Consider the following 16,602-nt stretch of genomic DNA (forward strand, 5'->3'; position numbering starts at 1 on the left):
GAAAGAACTATATGGAATAATGGGTAATAGGTTGTACTAGGAAGTAAAACAAGGCCCCAAGTATGCTAAGTATATGCTCCACCACAGATCAGTGTACCAGCCCCAATAACATTTCCATGTTTTTATTTGTAAAATTATTCTAATTGTCAGGCATGGTAGTGCACACCAAAATGGATGGATGGATGAAAAAAAAAGAAAAAATATATATATTTAGATATTGTTGTTTGTTTTTTTTCCAAGGTAGGCTTTCATTCTAGTCCAAGCTGACCTGGAATTCACTATATAGTCTCAGGTTGGCCTTGAACTCACCATGATCCACCTACTTCTGCGCCACCACACCCAGCATCCAAACAATTATTTTATTTAAGGGAAAATATGCTGCTACAGTGATAACATTTTATTTCTAAATTACATCTCCCAAAAGGCAACTGAAAAACTTACTTGACAGAGGAGGTGGTACACATTTGTAAACCTATTTGGAAGCCCACAGCAGGAGAACTGCAAGTTCACAGCTGAGCTAGGCAACATCTCAAAATAATAATAGTAATCATAAAAATTACTTTCTCAGGCTGTAGAGATGACTTAGCAGTTAAGGTGCTTGCCTGAGAAGTCTAAGGACCCAGGTTCCATTCCCCAGTACTCACGTAAAGCCAGATGCACAAGGTGGCACATGGTCTGAAATTCATTTGCAATGGCTAGAGGCCCTGGCGCACCAATTCTTTTTTCAAATTTATTTATTTGAGAGAGAGGATGGGTGCACCAGGGCCTCAAGTCACTGCAAACAAACTCCAGAGGCATGTGTTACCTTGTGCATCTGGTTTATATGGGTACTGGGGCAACAAACCTGGGTCCTTAGGCTTCGCAGGCAAGCACCTTAACTGCTAAGCCATCTTTCCAGCTCCATACCCATTCTTTATCTGTCTCTCTTTTTTTTAAAGAAATGTGAATGGTCCAAATTACAATGTGACACAAGTATAAACTTTCACAAGATTTCAAAGCTGGGCTAGAGAGATGGCTTAGTGGTTAAGGCTACCATCTGTGAAGCCTAAGGATCCAGGTTCAATTCCCCAGGACCCACATAAGCCAGATGCACAAAGTGGCACTGCAGGCGTATGGAGTTTGTTTGCAGTGGCTGGAGGCCCTGGTGTACCCATTCTCCTCTTTCTCTATGTATCTGGTGCTTTTCTCTCTCTCTATAATAAATAAATAAATAAATAAATAAGTAAATACATCATATTTTTTTAAAAAGATTTCAAAAGTAAGTTAAAACAATCCATTGACAAATCAACTACATTAATAGCATATTGAAATGTGACATCTTTTTCCATAAAAATAAACAGGCTAGAGCTGGAGAGACGGGTCAGCAGTTAAGGCACTTGCCTGCAAAGCCCAACAAACTCAGTTTGATTCCCCACTACCCAGCCACATTAAGCCAGATGCACAAAATGGCACATGCATCTGGAGTTCATTTGCAGCACACCCATTCTCTCTGTTTCTCTTCTATCTCTCTCTGCAGATAAATAAAATAATTTTTAAAAAATAACCTTGCCGGGCATGGTGGGGCACACCTTCAATCCCAGCACTCAGGAGGCAGAGGTAGGAGAATCACTATGAATTCGAGGACAGCCTGAGACTACATAGTGGATTCCAGGTCAGCCTGGGCTAGGGCAAGACCCTACCTCAAAAACAAAAACAAAACATAAAACAGCCCATTTGGCTAGGTACACAGCTCAGAGAAAGTTATGTTAGTCCATGGGTTCAATTCATGGGAGAGAGGTGGTAGAAAATTTTGAATCCATGTGGCTTACATTCTATTTCATGTTTTGAACTTCCTAAGGATAGAAAATGGTTCTCAGCATGCCATAAGAGGACTTAAAAAGCGAAGGAATCACAGTAACTGAACTCCAGATTTACCTGCATTTTGTGTGCATGCGTTTGTGTGCACATGGTACAAGTGTATTTGGAGGACACAGAATGATGTCAGAGGCCTTCCTCAATCCCATTTCATTTCATATTTTGAGACAGCATTTCTCATTAAACTTGTACGGATTCAACTAGACTAGCCAGCTAGCAGGCACTAAGGAGTCTTCTGTCTCTACCTCCCCAGTCCATAGGCACAAACCTCTGTGCTCAGCTTTTTACATATGACCTAGGATTGGAACTCATATCCTAAGGTTACCATAGCAGGCCTTCACCACCGACTGAGCCTTCTTCTCAGCCCATTATCTGCAACTTGCTACAAATGGTCAGTAAAACCCTCCATGATCTTTTTAGAATTTCACTTCTCACCTAATGTTCTTCTGAAGGTGGAATTTATTAAATACTGCACATTTTTCAAACTCCAATTATTCAAATGAACTTAAAAATACAGTCTGGAGGTGGGCATGTGGCACATGCCTTTAATCCTAGCACTTGGGAGACAGAAGTAGGATCACTGTGAGTCTGAGGCCACCCTAAGACTATATAGTGAATTCCAGGTCAGCCTGAGATAGAGTGAGACCCTACCTCGAAAAACCAAAAAGAAGAACAAACAAAAAAAAAAGCATAGGGTCTGGGTGTGGTGGTAGGTGCCTTTAATCCCAGCACTCGGGAGGCATAGGTGGGAGGGTCACTGTGAGTGGGAGGCCACCCTGAGACTATATAGTGAATCCCAGGTCAGCCTGGGCTACAGTGAGACCCTACCTACCTCCAAAAAAGGGGAAGGGGTGCTGGACAGATGGCTTAGCAGTTAAGGCTCTTGCCTATAAGCCAAAGAACTCAGGTTTGATTCTCTAGGACCCATGTAGAGCCAGATACACAAGGTGGCACACGTGTCTGGAGTTCATTCACAGTGGCTAGAGGCTCTAGCATGCCCGTTTTTTCTTTCCATCTGCCTCTTTCAAATAAATGAATAAAAATAAAATATTTTTTAAAAAGGACATGAAGAGCCAGAAAAGTCAGTAGTATATAAACCGATCATAACTATCAGGATACCAATTAATGTATGAAGTATCAACAGGAAAGCTGATATAAGTCCTGCTTTGGGCAGCAAACATATTTACATAACATACCACAATATGAGCACTTCCTCAAGGCAAAAGCCAGAATTACTTTCCAAGTCTCTCCTGCAGCTGGAGGTAAGCAAGCATGTGACCAACAATTCCCAAATTAGACACAATACATGAAACTTGGCCTCAGAAAGGAGCAACATGAAGTTGCAAGAACCACAGCCTCCATGGCGGGGGGGGGGGAGAGAATGGCAGAAATAGAGTAAGATGACCTAAGTCCCAACAGGAAACTGGTGGAATAAAGCCCTGGGTATAGCTGAAGCTCTCTGAAATTACGTGACCTGAACCCTGTCAATATGTGCCCTCCAACACCTGCTACACTGGCTTTCCCATAATTCCCTTGAACTAAGTACTATCCTCAAATAAATGTTGGCGCACGCCTTTAATCCCAGAACTTGGGAGGCAGAGGTAGGAGGATTGGCGTGAGTACAAGGCCACCCTGAGACTCCATAGTGAATTCCAGGTCAGCCTGGGCTAGAGTGAGACCCTACCTTAAAAGACCAAAAAATTAAACATAAAATAAATGTTTTCTTAGCAAACTAGAAAAAAAAACGGGAAAATTATAAATTATTTTAACTAAAACCTCAAATGGATATAGAAAGGATCATACCAGGTCCAAAACTTCAAAATAGCATTTATCTTCCGGGGGAAGGAGGTGTTCACAGATGGGCACTGTAGTGGGATTTTTTCCCCCTTCACTTTGGTGCTAGGGACCAGAATACTAGAATGGTACCTATTAACACTGTATGCCATTAAGGGGAAAAAAATGGCAAAAATAGGCAATCAACATATTGAATCTGGGCAGCTATATTTCGTATTCGTGTTTTTCTTTGTAAATATTTTTTATTGAGAGAGAAGAGAAAGAGGCAAGAAAGAATGGGCAGGTCAGGGTCTCCAGCCACTGCAAACAAACTCCAGAGGCATGCACCAGCTTGTGCCTCTGGCTTATGTGGGTCCTGGGGAACTGAACCCAGGTCACCAGGCTTCAAGCATGCACCTTGACTGCTAAGCTAGCTCTCCAGCCCCTTGATATTTGTGCATGTGTATGTGTTTGCGCGCACGCGCGTGTTAAAAAAAATTATTTGAGGGCTGGAGAGATGGCTTAGTCGTTAAGCGCTTGCCTGTGAAGCCTAAGGACCCCGGTTTGAGGCTCAGTTCCCCAAGTCCCACATTAGCCAGATGCACAAGGGGGCGCACGCATCTGGGGTTCGTTTGCAGAGGCTAGAAGCCCTGGCGCACCCACTCTCTCTCTCTCTCTCCCTCTGTCTTTCTCTCTGTGTCTGTCGCTCTCAAGTAAATAAATAAATAATTTTTTTAAAAATACAAAAAAAATTTATTTGAGGGCCAGAGAAATGGCTTAGTGGTTAAGCGCTTGCCTGTGAAGTCTAAGGACCCTGTTCGAGGCTCGAATACCCAGGACCCACGTTAGCCAGATGCACAAGGGGACACACACGTCTGGAGTTCATTTGCAGTGGCTGGAGGCCCTGGCGCACCCATTCTGTCTCTCTATCTGCCTCTTTCTCTCTCTCTCTCCGTCGCTCTTAAATAAATAAAAATGAACAACAACAAAAAAAATTTAAAGAATTATTTGACAGTGAAATGGGGAGGGAGAGGGTATGGGCACGTCAGGGGCTCTGCCATTGCAAATGAACTCCAGATGCATATGCCACCTAGTGCATCTGGGGAATCAAACCTGGGCCCTTAGGCTTTGCAGGTAAATACCTTAACTTCTAAACCATCTCTCCAGCCCTACTGTTTTTAACATTAGTATGCAGACTTTTCAAATGCTTGAGAAGCAAATGGGGTCCTGGGGAGATGGCTAAGTTGTTAAAGGCACTTGCCTGCAAAGCCTGGTGGCCCAGGTTCAATTCTCCACAAAGCCAGTCACACAAATAAGAGGGGTTTTTTTGGTTTTGTTTTGTTTTTTGAGGTAGGGTTTCACTCTGGCTCAGGCTGACCTGGAATTTACTATGTAAGCTCAGGGTGGCCTCAAATTCAGGAGAAACCTCCTACCTCTGCCTCTCAAGTGCTGAGATTAAAGGTGTGTGCCACCACGCGTGGCTGTTAAATAAGAATAATTCTAAAATAGCAAATGGGCCTCCACTACAGCAAGACCCTACCCTGAAAAACTAAAAAAAAAAAACAAAAAAAAAAAACCCTTAAAATAAAAGGGGGGGCATCGGGCTGGAGAGATGGCTTAGCGGTTAAGCGCTTGCCTGTGAAGCCTAAGGACCCCGGTTCAAGGCTCGGTTCCCCAGGTCCCACGTTAGCCAGATGCACAAGGGGGCGCACGCGTCTGGAGTTCGTTTGCAGAGGCTGGAAGCCCTGGCGCGCCCATTCTCTCTCTCTCCCTCTATCTGTCTTTCTCTGTGTGTCTGTCGCTCTCAAATAAATAAAAATTAAAAAAAAAAAAAAGGGGGGGGGCATGTAAGCCAGATGTACATGGCGGCACATGCATCTGGAGTTTGTTTGCAAAGGCTAGTGGCCCTGGTATGCCCATTCTCTCCCTCTCCCCTCAAATAAATAAATGTATTAAAAAAAGAAAAAAGAGGGCTGGAGAGGTAGCTTAGTGGTTAAGCGCTTGCCTGTGAAGCCTAAGGACCCCGGTTCGAGGCTTGATTCCCCAGGACCCACGTTAGCCAGATGTGCAAGGGGGTGCACGCATCTGGAGTTCGGATGCAGTGGCTGGAGGCCCTGGCGCACCCATTCTCTCTATCTCCCTCTTTCTCTCTCTGTTGCTCTCAAATAAATAAAATAAAAAAAGCAAAAAGAAAAGAGGGGCTGAAAAGGTGGTTCAGTGGTTAAGGCAGTGGTGGCACAAGCTTTTAATCCCAGCACTTGAGAAGCAGAGGTAGGAGGATCACTGTGAGTTTGAGGCCAGCCTGAGAATACAGAGTGAATTCCAAGTCAGCCTGAGGTAGTGAAGCCAAAACCAAAACCAAAAAGAATCACTACCTTACCTCTACCTGTAAGGGCAGAACGAATGAACGAACGAACTAACTATCTTTCTTTCTTTCTTTCCTTCTTTCCTTCTTTCTTTCTTTCTTTCTTTCTTTCTTTTATTTTTGAGGTAGGGTCTCACTCTAGCCCAGGATGACCTTGAACTCACAGCGATCCTACCTCTGCCACCAGAGTGCTGGGATTAAAGGTGTGCATCACCACACCCAGCTCCAGAACAATATATTTTTGAAAACTGTAAAAGCAGAGGCCAGGGATCTAGCTCAGTAGTCAAGTACTGACACAAGCATATACAAGGGGAATTTTTTTTTTTTTTGGTTTTACAATTCTTATTTATTTACAACTAGAGACAGAGAGAAAGGGAAAAAGAGAGAGAGGAAGGAGAATGTATGGGCATACTAAGGCCTTTTGCCACTGCAAATGAACTCCAGATGTATATACCACTTTGTGCATCTGGTTTGGCTTTGCAAGTAAGTGCCTTTAACCACTCAGCCCAGGTTTTTTTTTTCCAAGCTCTCTTCCTTAGCCCTCTACTGTCCATCCCAATTAATGCCTTGGGAACTTCATTATTACTGTTCACTCAATTCTGCAAATGTTAAAAATTAGGGGGATAGAGTGGTGGCTGCTTTTGTTATTATTTTCATTTTTAGTTCTGAGGAACAAACCTTGCACATGCTACACAAATGTTCACAAATGTCACTGAGCTAAACTGGTTTTTATACTCAATTCTCTTGTGAAATTGATATATCTCATCTTCTAGCTATACAGGACACTACAACTGTCAATTTTCTTACTAAAATAGAGGTTTGTTTCCAAAACCACTACTGCGAAGAAAGTAGCAGTGAATATATACATATTTGTAAATAAAACAACAGGCGAAAGATATACACATTGAACAATAAGTACTGTTAAAGTTTACTTTTATACCTGCGAAAAGTCAAATCCCAGCACTGGGGAGGCTGAGATATACACAATGTGTATATGTATTGAATCATCACAGTACTCCATAAATGAGTAATTATATATACCAATTTAAAGTAAGAAATTGGAAGCCAGGCATGGTGGTGCATGCTTTAATCCTGGCACTTGGGAGGCTGAGGTAGGAGGAATGACATGAGTTTGAGGCCAGCATGAAGCTACAGGTCAGCCTGGGCAAGTGTTAAAGACTACCTCAAAAAATAAATAAAATAAATAAATAGCTGCACATGGAGGCACACTCCTTTAATTCCAGCACTTGGGAGACAGAGGTGCAAGGATTGCCACGAGTTCGAGACCACCCTGAGACTCCATAGTGAATTCAAAGTCAGTCTGGGCTAGGACCCTACCTCGAAGAACCAGGAAAAAAAAAAAATCAAAACAAATAAATAAAAAGAAAATAAACTGCGGGCTGGGGGAAGCTTGCTTACCCAGTGTTTCACCCAAAGTATCATAACAGAAGGGGAAAAAAGAAAACTGAATAGAAGCAAAGTTAAGAAAAAGGAAAATTTAAAAAGTATAATTTTTGAATTCAAAATGGCAAAGGAGACAAAAAGAAATTAAGACATAGCCTGGGGCTGGAGAGATGGCTTAGCGGTTAAGCGCTTGCCTGTGAAGCCTAAGGACCCCGGTTCGAGGCTCGGTTCCCCAGGTCCCACGTTAGCCAGATGCACAAGGGGGCGCACGCGTCTGGAGTTCGTTTGCAGAGGCTGGAAGCCCTGGCGCGCCCATTCTCTCTCTCTCCCTCTATCTGTCTTTCTCCCTGTGTCTGTCGCTCTCAAATAAATAAATAAATAAATGAACAAAAAATATTAAAAAAAAAAAAAAAAGACATAGCCTGAAAGAGAACATTTGCATTTGATCTGTTCTTTGTTGCAAATCATCTGTTTTTGAGGGGGAGATGTCGCTAGAATCAAATCTAGTGTATACACATGCTGGCTAAACATTATACCACTGAACTACACCCTTACCCCCAAACCTGGACTCCTACCCAATATTTCTAACAATAAAAAATGGTTTCTACAAAGTAGAAAACAGAACTAGTAGACAAATGGACCAAGGTTTGTATATTTCCAATCTGTATCCTATGGGTCTCAGCAGACCCCAGGACTGGTCCATCTTCCCCAAAAGTTCTCTCCTACATAAACTTCTCTGTCACCCAATTCTTTGCATGTGTGTGTGGGGGCGGTTTTGTTTGTTTGTCCCCCCCCCCAAGGTAGGGTTTCACATTAGTCCAGGCTGATCTGGAATTCACTATGTAGTCTCAGGGTGGCCTAGAACTCACAGCTATCTTCCTACCTCTGCCTTGCAGGTGCTGGGATTAAAGGTGTGCCACCATACCAGGTTAATCCTTTTCTTGTGTGTGTGTGTGACCAGGCTATTCAGGAATTTACAATCCTCCCTCTTCTTTCAAATCCCAGAATTGCAGGAGTTATGTCATGTCCAGCAGAGTTACATAGGGTTTTGTTTTCTTTTTGAGGTAGGGTCTCACTTTAGCCCAGGCTGACCTGGAATTCACTATGTCATCATCAGGGTGGCCTCGAACTCTCAGTGATCCTCCTATCTCTGCCTCCCAATTGCTAGTAACGAAGGTGTGTGCCACCATGCCTAGCTCCTAATTATTATGTTTATAGTTACTCTTCTATTTACATGGAATTTAGAGAAAAATATTAATAGGTAATCCTGATCAACTTGGGGGAAAAAAAAAACTATTTGTAAGCAGAAAAAGAGAGAGAAAGAGAGAATGGCCACCCAGGGCATCTTGCCACTGCAAATGAACACCAGATTATACACCACTTTTCTGCATGTCTTTACATGGGTAGTGGGAAATGTAATTTATGACACCAAGCTATGCAAACAAGCACCTTTAATTACTGAGCCATCTCTCCAGTGCTCCCCTCTCTTTTTTTTTTTTCTCCCCCCCTTTTAAAAAAATATTTATTTATTTGAGAGGGAGAGAGTATGGGCACACCAGGGCCTCTAGTTGCTGCAAAAAAAAATTCCAGATGCATGCCCTACTTTGTGTGTCAGGCCTCATGTGGGTACTAAGGAATCAAATCTAGGCTGTCATGCCTGCAAGCAAGTGCCTTTAACCACTGAGCTATCACCACCAGGCCAGATTTGTCATTTTAAAAATTTATTTTATTTCATTTGCAAGGAGAGAGAGAGCAGACAGAGGAAGAATAGGTGCATCAGGGCCTCTAGCCACTGCAAAAGAAGTCCAGACGGATGTGTCCCCTTGTGTACCTGACTTACATGGGTAAGTTTGATTCCCAGTCAAACCTGGGTCCTTTGGCTTCACAGGCAAGCACCTTAACCACTAAGCTGTCTCTCCAGCCCCCCAGATTTCATTTTGAATACAACAGTCTAAAGAAAAATTTAAATCCAAATCTTCAACCCCCCTCCAAGACTTAGAAATAGGAGTTATAAGTAACTGCAAAAGAGTAAGAGTCATAGTCAGCCTAATTTTACTTAACCATTGCATTTCCTTATAAAGGCTAAAGGGTCTACGTCCCTGGTATCAAATACGTTTTGTCAAGATGGAGGGATAGCTTAGCAGCTAAGGGACTTGCCTACAAAGCCAAAAGCTCCAGGTTCAATTCCCCAGCACCCATGTAAGGCAGATGCACAAGGTGGCACATGCTTCTGAAGTTCATCTGCAGTGGCTAAAGGCCCTGGTATGTCCACTGTCTCTCCCTCATTCTCTCTCTAAAATAAATAAAATTTTTTAAAAATACATTTTTTTTTAATTTTTATTAACATTTTCCATGATTATAAAATATATCCCATGGTAATTCCCTCCCTCCCCACCCCCACACTTTCCCGTTTGAAATTCCATTCTCAATCATATTACCTCCCCATTACAATCATTGTAATTACATATATACAATATCAACCTATTAAGTATCCTCCTCCCTTCCTTTCTCCACCCTTTATGTCTCCTTTTCAACTTACTGGCCTCTGCTACTAAGTATTTTCATTCTCACACAGAAGCCCAGTCATCTGTAGCTAGGATCCCCATATGAGAGAGAACATGTGGTGCTTGGCTTTCTGGGCCTGGGTTACCTTAAAAATACATTTTTTTGTCGACTACTTGATTTAGCCTCACTAAATAGTATTTTTCCATATTTGACAGGCAGAAAAAAATCAGAACTAAAAAAACTATGAATGTATGAACAATTATGTGATCAAATCATATTTCTACCCAGAACTTTGGTTACACAGCCAATTTCTTCTCAATATACTTTGCTGCACTTGAGGGTTAAGGACCCAAAGTCAAATCTTCTATTCTTACCACTCACATTTCCACATTCCTGCTACTCCATTATTTTTCCCTCCTTTCCTACCTTCCTGGTATAAAAAGCAAGCACAGTAAAATGAAACTCTACCATAACACAATGAAACGACAACAAAAATTTTGTAACTGGAGACTACTGCTACACATAAAGATCCCTAATGAAGAAAGCCTTTGCCTTCTGAGTTTGAGGTAGAAAATGCTAGGCTAGAAGTCTCTAAAGGTGATGTAAGTTATGAACCCCAACAACTAAATGAAGACCACTAAAATATATGACTTCATTTCATTGTTGTTCTGTTTTGTTTCTTCAGGTAGGGTCTCACTCTAGTCCAGGCTGACCTGGAATTCACTCTGTAGTCTCAGGGTGGCCTCAAACTCACTGCGATCCTCCTACCTTTGGTTCCCAAGTGCTGGCATTAAAGGCATGTACCACCACACCCAGCAAGACTTCATTTTAAAATAAATTCAAAATACCATGCTTTCTGTAATGATCAAAAAGTAGCCTTTTGATCTTTTTCTCTTAATTGCCAGACAAAAGGGAAGGCTCAGTTACATGTATGTAGCTGTCATCCAAATCTAGTCTCACATTTTCACTTTCTACAGTGTTCAAACTCAAAAGATTTTGTTTTGGCATTTGTGGTCCTTCTCCAGTGACTATAGATACATATCTTTTTTTCTTCTTGCTTTTTTTCTGAGGTAGAGTCTCTCCCTTTCAGCCTAGGCTGACCTGGAATTCACTATGTAATCCCAGGCTGGCCTCAACATCACAGTGATAATCCTATCTCTGCCTCAAGAGTATAGGGATGAAAGGTATATGCCACCAGAGAGAGAATGGGCATGTCAGGGCCTCTAGCCACTGCAAACGAACTCCAGATACATGAGCCACCTGGTGCATCTGGCTTACATGGGTAGTAGGGAATCAAACCTGGGTCCTTAGGCTTTGCAGGAGAGCACCTTCACCACTAAGCCATCTCTCCAGGCCTGAAAGTATTCTCAGTACACATTAAAGAGGCAAAATTTCCCCACTTGATGAAAATAATCTCTAGCATATGTATACCTGCTATAAATCAACTATGATAGCAAATAAAGTGCATTAAACAGGCTGCACCTTATTATTTTCTGTTTTTTTTTTTTTTATATAGGTTATAGTCTTACATCCCCTCTAATTATTTTCCTTTTACCTGAACCTGCTGTGGCTGCTGAACCTGGATCTGCTGTTCTTGCTGGGTTTGTGGCTGAACACTGGTTGTGACTGGACAAGCAAGTTCAAGCAAAGAACCAGCCACTTCAGTGCTGTCAGTGTAAATGCAGTTCCCACCCTGTTGGTACACCATGGTGGTGGTAGCAGTCTGCTGGAACTCCTGAAGAGCTTCTGGTCCCTTAGAGGCCAGTGAGTCCAGAAATTCTTTCATCCTGTGTTGCGGGACAGACCGCGCCTTCACTCGGATGTACTCTTCAAAGGAGATGGTGTTCTCCAGAGAATTATTCATATTGCAGAGTCCTTAGGATTCCTAAAAGTAAAATAAATGGTCAAAAATATGCTACTGTTTTTATATCTTAAAAATTCATAGCCTATAGTGAAATATCTTAAGCTGTCAACTCTAAGGCGTAAAATAGGAGTTGCTCACTGGATTAACTGTATGTTATAGACTTTCTTACATTTGTTACTACACTAACAAACATATTAAGAAAAAAAGAATGGCTGGAGACGATGGTTTAACGGTTAAGGGGTTTGCCTGCAAAGGCAAAGGACCTGTTTCAATTCCCCCAGTACCCATGTAAGCCAGATGCACAAGGGGATACATGCATCTGGAGTTCGTTTGCAGTGGCTAGAGGCCCTTGTGCACCCATTCTCCCCCCCACCCAATAAATAAATAAATAAAATTTATTTTTTAAAAAAAAAGAAAAGAAAAAAGAAGCTAGGTGTAGTGGTGCATGCCTTTAATCCCAGCACTCAGGAGGCAGAGGTAGGAGGATAGCCGCTGAGTTTGAGGCCACCCTGAGACCACACAGTGAATTCCAGATCAGCCTGGGCTAGAGTGAGATTCTACCCCGAAAAAACAAAAAAGAAAGAAAAAAGAGCCAGGTATTGTAACACATGGCCTTTAATTCTAGCACTCAGGAAGCTGAAGTAGGAAGACTGACAGTAAGTGTAATATTCAAGGCTGCTGTATAAAATAGCAAAAATTCTTATCACCCCCTGCTTTTTTTTTTTCAACTGATGGCATTTGAAAATATTTCCATCAACAATTTTTAAATATTTTATTTATTTATTTGACAGAGAAAGAGGGAGGGAGAGAGAGAGAAAGAGAGACAGACAGAATGGGTACGCCAGGGCCTCCATTCACTGCAAATGAATTCCAGATGCATGTGCCCCTTTGTGCATCTGGCTAACGTGGGTCCTGGGGAATCGAACCAGGGTACTTCGTTTTTAAGAAATGCCTTAGTTAGCTGGGTGTGGTGGCACACTCCTTTAATCCTAGCACTTGGGAGGCAGAGATAGGAGGATCACTGTGAGTTCGAGGCCATCCTGAGACTCCATAGTGAATTCCAGGTCAGCCAGGGCTAGAGTGAGACCCTACCTCGAAAAAAAAAAAAAAAAAAAAGAAATGCCTTAACGCCTTAACTACTAAACCATCCCTCCAGCCCAACATTTTTTGTGTAGTTTCAGGCTGGCCCCAAACTCATGGTGATCCTCTTTCCTACCTCTACCTCCTAAATGCTAGGGTTAAAGGCCTGTGTTACCATGCCTAGCTCTTTTGTTTTATTTTTGAGATTGGCTATCCTGTAATCCAGATTGACCTTGAATTTATGGCAATTCTCTTGCCTCAACCTCCTGAATGATGAGTTTAAAGGTATAGTCCAATATATCCACTTTCTTTAATATATATATATTTTTTTACTGAGTTGGGGAAATGCCTCAGCTGTTAAGGCATTTGCCTGTGAAACCAAAAGACCCAGGTTCAATTCCCCAGGGCCCATGTAAACCAGACGCACAAGGTGGCAAATATGTCTGGAGTTCTTTTGCAGTGGCTTGAGGCCCTGGCATGCCCATACTCTTTCAAACAAATAAAATTAGATAATTTTACTTATTTATTTGCAAGCAGATTTCCAAGCAGAGAGAGAGAGAGAGAATATAAATGAATGAATATGGATATGGGTGCAGCAGGTAGTGGTGGTGCACTGTTTTACTCCCAGCACTCCAGAGGCAGAGGTAGGAGGATTGTCTTGAATTCAAGGCCATCTTGAGACTACATAGTGAGTTCCAGGTCACCCTGGGCTAGAGTGAGGCCCTGCCTCGAAAACACACACACACACAAAGGGGATGGTGGCACACACCTTTAATCCCAGCACTTGGGAGGTGGAGGCAGGAGGATCTCTATGAGTTTGAGGCCACCCTGAGACTACATAGTTAATTCCATGTTAGCCTAGACCAGAGAGAGAGATACCCGACCTCAAACCCCACCCCAAAAAGGGGGGGGATATGGAATACGGATATACCAGGGCCTGCCCTGCAAACAAACTCCAAATGCTTGTACCACTTTGTGCATCTGGCATTACATGGGTATAGGGGAATCAAACTCAGGTCATTATGTTTTGCAGGTAAGAGCCTTAAATGCCAAACTGTCTCTCCAGCCCCATTTCTTCTTTATCTTTTCTTTAAAAATTTTATATTTATTTATCAGAGAGAAAGAGACAGAGAGCAAATGCCAGGGCCTCTAGCCACTGCAAATGAACTCTAGACACATGTCAACTGGTACATTTGGCTTATGTAGGGTCTGGGGAACTGAACCTGGGTCCTTAGGCTTTGCAGGCAGAAGTCTTAACTGCTAAGCCATCTCTCCAGGCGCCATTTCTTTCTATTTTTAATTTTATTTTGGTGTGTATAGAGTATGCCTGGCTGTGCATACACATGTGGCAGCCAGAGCAGGATGGTGGGTGCCCTCTATTGGACCACCTATTGTCCTTGAGATAGTCTTTGGCTGAACCTATTATTCATTCACAGGGAGGGAGGAAGGGACGATTAGAATGCTAAGGTTTCTTTGCCACTGCAAATGAACTCCAGATGTAGGTGCCACTTTGCGTATCTGGCTTTATGTGAGTCTGGGGTATCAAACCTGGGCATTCAGGCTTTGCAAGCAAACACCTTTAACTGCTGGCATTTCTCCAGCCCTGCCCCCTTTAAAATTTCTTGCTGGTTGTGGTGGCACATGTCAGTAGGAAAAGAAGAGGCAGAGGCAGGAGGATCATAAGTTCAAAGCTGGCCTGGGGTACACATTTAAAAGCAGGCATGGTGGTGCACATCTTTAATGACAGCACTCAGGACATTGAGGTAGGAGAATTGCTGTGAGTTCAATGCCAGCCTGAGACTACTTCCAGGCCAGTCTAGGACAGAATAAGACCCTACCTGTAAACCTAATCCCTCCCAAAAAATTTCTTACACCAAGCTATTACACTAAAAACAAAAAAGAAGGGCTGGAGAAATGGCTTAGCGGCTAAGGCATTTGACTGCAAAGCCCAAGAACCCAGTTCCAATTCCCCAGAACTTATGTAAAGCCAGATGCACAAAGTAGTGCATGCATCTGGAGTTTATCTGCAGCAGCTAGAGGCCCTCTTATGCTCATATTTTCTCTTTCTCCTGCTCAAATGAACAAATAATGTTTTAAAAATTATTTAAAGCATGCTTCACAGTACCTGATAAAACAGGTTTAAAACATATTCTCTCCTAGCACTAGGCCAATTTCATCATCTCTGCAAAGCCAAGCACTGGACAGTAATATCAGAGACAAAACTACTCTCTGACTAGCAGAGATGACCACAAAACAAAAAGTGAGCTAGGGCTGAGTGTGGTGACACATACCTTTTAATCCTAGCACAGGTAGGAGAATCACCATGAGTTTGAGGCACCCTGAGACCATACAGTGAATTCCAAGTCAGCCTGAGCTAGAGTGAGACCCTACCTTGGAAAAAAAAAAGGTGAGATAAGAGTGAAGAATCTTATTGACATGTTTTATTTCTACTACCAGGTAAGACCTACAATACAGAGACAAGTAGGAATGTTACCTAGCTGAATCAAGACCCAAGAGACATAGGATGTTTTTTTTTTTAATTTTTTTGGTTTATTTTTATTTATTTTGTTGAAAGTGACGGGGGGGGGGGGAGGGAGAGAGAATGGGTGCGCCAGGGCCTCCAGCCACTGCAAACGAACTCCAGATGCATGCACCCCCTTGTGCATCTGGCTAACGTGGGTCCTGGGGAATCGAGCCTCGAACCAGGGTCCTTAGGCTTCACAGGCAAGCGCTTAACCGCTAGGCCATCTCTCCAGCCCCAGGATATGTTTTTCATCTCCCAACAGAAACGACAAAAATATGCTGGGCTTGGTGATACATTCCTTATACATCTATACTTGAAATCCCAGCACATCACAGACTGAAACAGAAGAGCCAAGTTTGAGGCCAGGCTGAGAAATACTCTGATACTCTTGTCAAAGAAAGGGAAAAGGAAAAGAAGATAAGGGGAAAAAAGAAAAAGAAAAGTAAAAATTCCCTTTTGGACTGGAGAAACGGCTTAGCAGTTAAGGCGCTTGCCTGCAAAGCCAAAGGACCCAGGTTCAATTTTTCAGGTCCTACATAAGCCAGATGCACATGGTGGCACATGAGTCTGAAGTTTGTTTGCAGTGGCTAGAGGCCCTGGCATGCCCATCCTCTCTCTCTCAAATAAATAAATAAATATTATTTTAAAAATATAAAAGACTTGATCTGGACCCAGGCACAGTAGCACATTCATATAACCCCAGCTTGGGCTATGTAATGAGATCTTGTCTTTAAACCTAGTACTTCATTGTTAGTCAAGTCAAGCACTCTACCAGCTAAACATGAAGTCCTAGATTGAATCCTCAGCACCACATAAATAGAGCATGGGCATGTACACCCATAGTCCTAACACTGGGGAGTTAGAGACAAGAGCAAATATATATATCACCCAGGTGTGGTGGCAAACACCTTTAATCCCAGCACTTGGGAGGCAGGTAGGAAGATTGCCTTGAGTTTGAGGCCACCCTGAGACTACATAGCCAATTCCAGGTCAGCCTGGGCTACAGACCCTACCTTGAAAAAAAAAAATTGACCTGGATAGGTGGATAATAACACTCAATAACCTAGAGAAGAATCCTGTAATCTATGGACACATCAGAACCACCAGTCAATGCTACCTATGCACCATGCTCCTCATACCAGCATCACCTCTAGAACAAAAGCAGCAGCAGATTAAAGAGTAACACAAATCAACCAAATCTTCTAGCCAAAAAGACTCCTGGTGAATCTCAAA

General features: G+C 42.6%; 1 protein-coding gene across 4 annotated transcripts in view; it reads right to left on the bottom strand.

The window, feature by feature from the left end:
* Positions 1-16,602, bottom strand: part of Qrich1 (glutamine rich 1) — a 53,019-nt gene that overhangs the window by 28,623 nt on the left and 7,794 nt on the right. For all 4 annotated transcript variants that reach the window (XM_045136676.1, XM_045136677.1, XM_045136678.1 and 1 more), the window contains one exon: positions 11,457-11,786. In XM_045136676.1, the coding sequence (XP_044992611.1) occupies positions 11,457-11,765 (309 nt within the window). In that variant the 5' untranslated portion in view covers positions 11,766-11,786. The remainder of the gene's footprint in view (positions 1-11,456; positions 11,787-16,602) is intronic.

The sequence above is a fragment of the Jaculus jaculus genome, chromosome 17 (assembly GCF_020740685.1).
Source record: "Jaculus jaculus isolate mJacJac1 chromosome 17, mJacJac1.mat.Y.cur, whole genome shotgun sequence".
In the NCBI taxonomy this organism is placed as follows: Eukaryota; Metazoa; Chordata; class Mammalia; order Rodentia; family Dipodidae; genus Jaculus; species Jaculus jaculus.